Source organism: Ostrinia furnacalis, unplaced genomic scaffold, assembly GCF_004193835.3.
Source record: "Ostrinia furnacalis isolate ACB-3 unplaced genomic scaffold, ASM419383v2 OfSCF5042, whole genome shotgun sequence".
Taxonomy (NCBI): domain Eukaryota; kingdom Metazoa; phylum Arthropoda; class Insecta; order Lepidoptera; family Crambidae; genus Ostrinia; species Ostrinia furnacalis.
Genome location: NW_021135281.1, coordinates 1 through 5,623, shown reverse-complemented (window position 1 = coordinate 5,623; position 5,623 = coordinate 1). Strand labels below are relative to the sequence as shown.

The 5,623-nt window shown below is 36.6% G+C and overlaps 1 protein-coding gene across 1 annotated transcript; it reads right to left on the bottom strand.

Moving 5' to 3' along the window:
- Window positions 1-1,602: 1,602 nt before the first annotated feature.
- Window positions 1,603-2,809, bottom strand: LOC114360436 (craniofacial development protein 2-like; the record flags this gene model as incomplete). The annotated part of the gene is made up of 1 exon (XM_028315148.1): window positions 1,603-2,809. A coding segment is annotated over exon 1 (1,207 nt), but the record flags the coding sequence as incomplete, so codon positions are not given.
- Window positions 2,810-5,623: the final 2,814 nt, after the last annotated feature.

Here is a 5,623-nt window from a genome sequence, read left to right as displayed (position 1 = left end):
ATGAGTAGATATAGAGTTAGGACGCGCCACCGCAATTAGATTTTAGGTCTTTGAAAATGTTTTTAGTACATTAAATAACTACCTATTGTCCTGAAGACTTTGCTATCGTGTAAAACGCTGTATAAACTATATACAGAAAAAAAATCATCGCTCTAGTTACATTTCTCCCATCGATTCTCAGCTCCGCCGCGTAAAAAACGTGTTTGGGATATTCACCCAGATCAACTATAAAGGACGTAGCACACTTATCAACCCGGAAAGTGATCGTAACCGTATCAACTCGAGGCGGTCAGTACTTATTCTTTGTATGAAACTCCATACTGCAACGCACACTTATCTGCACCGTAACGTAAATGCCTCGCCTCATGATTGTCAGATTAGAATTTAGAGTTGATTATCATTTTTAATGATAATAAATGATTGAATGATTTTGTAAAACTAACAATCGACGGTTGAAAACGCGGCATTTCTAATAGCTAACAAAATTACAGCGTTGCCAATAATATGGGAACCTCAAATTGGATCATCTTTTATGTAGGAATGTAACAGAATTATTTTGAATTTTCCGCAAGACACAATCAATAATTTACTGAGAAACTTTTTTGATCACAGTTCAAAAATTATCTGCTTTCACGCATTAACATTTTTAATTGGAAATTTTTCGCGCCAATTAAAAACAGTGATAAGATATCAACTGCATAATGCGGTTGTCTCTAGTCTTAGGCCTTGTGGTGTTATGCCTTTTTTTACCAGAAATATCAAGTAATCAGCGCAAGGTAAGTACATAATATATGGGAATGTTTTATAGTTTCTTAATGATACTAATTACTATGGTCTCCTATTAAACGCTATACGCGGCGTACGATTTCAGCGTAAAAAGTTTATTTGGGCGCCTTACGCCAGAGGGCCTAGTGTGAATTTAAATCAAACGCGCTCACTAGCGTAAAAAAAATGTATAAAAATTTTAAATTTTAGTACTTGAAACTTTCCTAGGGGCGCTGTACAATTCATCTTACATTTAGGCTGAGTTGCACCAGCTTACTTTAACCGTAACAATAACAATAACTGGTGATTTTTGACGTTTGTCAAAGTCAAAGTAAAATGGTGGTGCAACTCTTACTCAGCCTTAATCATCTTACGAGGGGCGGCTGAAAAGTTTTGAGCCTAGGGTATTAAAAACGCCGATAGAAAAGTATAAAAAATATATTTTTCTATTTAATCTCCCTCTACTACAACGGACTTCTTACATTTGTGTAAAAGAGCTTTTAACCCACTGAAAAAAAATTCGCAATCTTTGCCTTCGAAATGAGCCTTTAACGCCGCTTTCATTTCTTTGTCACTCAAAAATCTTCGTTCCTGGAGGTCTTTTTTCCAATTTGGGAATTAGACAAAATAGCTAGGGATTTGGACTAAACTGTGTGGTGGGTGATTAATTTCTTGAAATCCAGTTTTACCCGGGGCAAGCCATGCAACATGCGCGGTGTGCGCGGGCGAATTGTCTTGCAATAACAGATTTCCTTTCGCCAGTTTGCCTCTTAATATTTCAACAACCACTTGACGCACTCTTATCAACAGTACAGCATAATAATCCCCGTTTATTACAATTTAAGTTTTTTGGTTGGTATTCGTTGTTGCCGTCCATGCCTGTGTAAAGTGTTTTGTAGAACTCTGTTGCAATGTCGAGAATTGCCTTCCTGTTCCCTGTGCATATTCCCTGTTTGTTCTTTAGATTTGGCATCCATTCTGTTTTGTCTGACAGCTTCTTATAAGCCTTCTTTATTCCTCCTGTTTTTTCAATATGATATTTGATGACATCGTTTCTTCTTACTTTGTTATCCTTCTTTATATTTTCATTGATTTTCTTGCTTATTTCCGTGATTTGTTTTGTATTAGATTTTTTATCCTTCAGTAGTTCTTTCCGTTGTTGTAGTAAATCTTGGGTGTGTGTAGATATCCTTTTTTCTTTTGGCATTGATTTGGTTCTGTCGATCTCGTTTTTTAAGGTAGTTGTGAATTTATTGTAGATTTCTTCTATATTCTTACTGTTGGATTTATCCATCTCGTTTTCCAGTGCGTTTTTGAAATTTATCGTGAAGGTTTCCAGATTTTTATTGGTGATGTATGATTCAGGTCTCTTACTATAGGTTTTTCTTGTTTTCTTTACTGGGTTTCCTTCCAATATTGCACGAACCATTCTATGGTCTGTATTGAAGTTCAGGTTATTTATTACAGTAACATCCTTGATCCTATCTTTTTTATTTGTCATTATATAGTCTATTTCGTTCGTGTATCTTCCACAAGGTGAGATCCAGGTCCATTTCCTTGAATTTCTTTTTTTGAAAAAACTGTTCATAACGGACAGTTTATTTTCAGTCGCTAAGTTTACCAGTGATTGACCATTTTTACTTCTATGTCCATGACCAAATCTTCCAATGATCTTCTCTTCTCCTGTTTTGGATGTACCTACTTTTCCATTAAAGTCACCCATAACTATAAGATTGGAATGTGCCTGCGTTATGGTGGATTGTAGATTACTGTAGAATGATTCAATCTTGTGCATGTCCTCGTTCTTTACTGGTTCTGTTGGTGCGTATACCTGGATGATTGACCATTGTTCCTTTTTGTTTCCAGTGGGTAGTCTTACATTTAGCATTGATATTCTTTCTGAAATCCCTATGAACTCTTCGATCTCCGCTAGAAGTCTCCTTTTCACTAGAAATCCAGTTCCATATAGGCCTGCCGTTTCACCTTTATAGTATAGTATGTATTCTTTATTTCTCTCTTCTATGCCTTCTCCTTCTCTTCTCATTTCGCTGATACCTACTATGTCCCATTTTAGGTAATTAAGGGCCAATTCCAGCTCTTGTAGGTTCTCCTCTGTCCTCAGAGTTCTTGTATTTAGCGTACAGATATTTGTGACATTGTTTTTGTTCCTTGTAGCGTTATGTGTTTTATTCTGTTTGTGTGATGAGGCCTTTGAAATCGTTGGAGGGTGGTAGTCTACATCTCCCGCGGTGACCAGCCGTCTTGGGAGAGGGGTTGGGGTGTTGTTGTTGGTTTTTATTTTAGTTTGTTGTGTTGTTTGGTTTGTCTTGTCCGGGTTCCAGTTAAGGGAAGAAGTTTTTAGTTTTTTGAAGTTTTTGGCTCAGACACCGATGATGCTCTACCTCGTGCCACATAATTGAATATGCTTGGTTTTACTACTCCTTGTGTATTGCTTGTAGATGGCTCATCAATACGTTTGTCGGTAATTTGTTTCTTCCTGGTGCATGTTGAAATTGTTTCTGGCGATTCTACCTTTTCTCTTTTCCTTTTCTCTCGGTTAGCATCTTTTGGGTTTTTTACTATTAACTTATCGTATTTCAGATAAGCTAAATTTCCCTTCTTTCTTTCTTCTTCCAGCATTGGTTGTAGTTTTCTGCGGGTTTCTAAAACTTCTTTTGGAAAGTCTTCTTTAAGATAGATGCCTTGTGGCAGGTTGGATTTGTTCTTCTGAATAAGATGTTTCTTCCATGTTGTTGTGAAGGAGACCACTACCGGTCGATTTTTATCTGAGCGCTGCCCGATTCTATAAATTTTGGCTATCTCTTGACTGTCCAGGTAAATGCCCATATCTACTATTATTTCTTTCAAATAATCTACTAATTCACATTCTGTTTTCTGTTTCTCTTCTAAACCGAAAAATACTAGGTTGTTCTTTCTCTTTTCCTTTTCCATAGATTCTATTTTCTGTTCAAGGTTTGTTATTTTTGTTTTTAAGGTTTTGTTTTCTTCCAAGACTATTTTCATTTTTTCATCTAGAGCTTGCATGACGTTATTGGTGACATTTGTTGTTATTGTCAAAGTTTGTTGTTTCAGCTTCTCGTCTAGTTTAGTTAGCAGCAACTCCATAATATTTTGATCCATATTTTAGTAGAATTTATAATATTTTTACTGGCAACACTAGGACAAGAACTGTCAAAATACAAGTTCCTTCATTCATTCAATCAATGTTATTAGATTGGCACTATTGTTTTTATGACAGATGGGCGCAATTTTATTGTAGGTTAACTTTAAAAGAAATGATCTTGATTTCACTTTATGCACTATTTTCTATTGAGATTTCTTCGTAATTTGAGTTATAGTGGGTTTCTTCAGATGATTTCGCAGTTTGATGGTAATTTCACTAGTTTTATTAGCACTTATGATTTATTTCGTCGGAGCTGATTCGTATACGTGTTTACGTCCACAATACCGGAACCGGAACCTGCCGGATCTACTATTTATCAATAGTGACAATGTGAGAAATAAAATTGTTAGGATTATGGCCAAAGATGTCCTAAAACTCCTGCGAAGTTGTGACTCGACGCTGGTTGTCGAGCGCCGTAAACATTTTTGGCACCCATCGCGTGCACCCCTATTTCATGTGCAAATGAGTATGAAAAATATCGCCGATACGTTCCTTGCTAATGCCTATGGCTTCAGCTATCTGTCACAGCTTAATTCGCGGATCTCTAAAGCAAGATTCTTTAAATTTTCATTATTTTATTCGTTAATGGCGAAATCTGGCCGCCCTGACTTGCGGTCATCTTTTAGCGACTCCCTGCCATGCTTGAACTATCGGATCCAATCTTTCATGGTGGCAAATGAAGGCCCAGACTCCCCATAAACTGTAGACATCTCTTCAAATGTAACCGTCAGCGTTTTGTCCCTCTTTTGGAGGAAGTTTATGACAACTGTGTATTTCAATTTCGTACATTGCGCGGATGACTGAGACTTGATGATGTTTACGGATTAATTACTAAATGTGTGATGACGCTAATGGAATGAAACTTTGTACATATACTAAGGAGATTATTGGCAAATTAATTAAATTTAGTGCGAATCAATAATAACACTTGAAGATACTTAGGCTCAAAACTTTTCAGCCGCCCCTCGTAGTCATTTTTTACGCGCTCACTAGTAACAAAGTTTGATGTACTTAAACTCACACTCAGCACTCAGTTGCCAACCAACGTCAACGTTTGAAGGAGACCACAACAGTGTCCATTTCTATTTATGCATTGTGACGCGGCCGCGCACAGTCGTGTCCAGTAGTTCTGGCGCAGTCGTGTAAAAACAAACTTTGCCTCTTTCATTTGTAGTTAAATGCCCGTTTAGGATAAAAATATTTCCACATACCTAATCCATTGGAAAATTGTAATCTTCAGGTTAGACAGAATGGAGGAAACAAGTATTTTGTGATTCGCAGCGATGGAAGCCCTGAAAACGAAGATGACGTCCAAGCCATCGAGGATGACCCTGATACTGAATTGTCTGAAATGGAGAATAAAAAACCCAAAGAAACGTGGTACAGCCCCGATAAATTAGAAAAATTAAAAGACAAATTTGTATTAAGACCTCCAAAATTCACCAAAAATAAAAAACCCAAAAATAAGTTGCCCAGCACAGACCCAGATAAATTTCAACATTTAAAAGATAAATTTGTACTCAATCCAAAATACACCAAAGATAAGTGGTCCGATCCCGATAAATTACAAAATTTAAAAGATAAATTTGTAGTAGATCCATATTCTCCAAAGTTCACCAAAAGCACAGAAGAAAAACTGCCTTTAATAAAAACGATTAATTATAACACATTTGA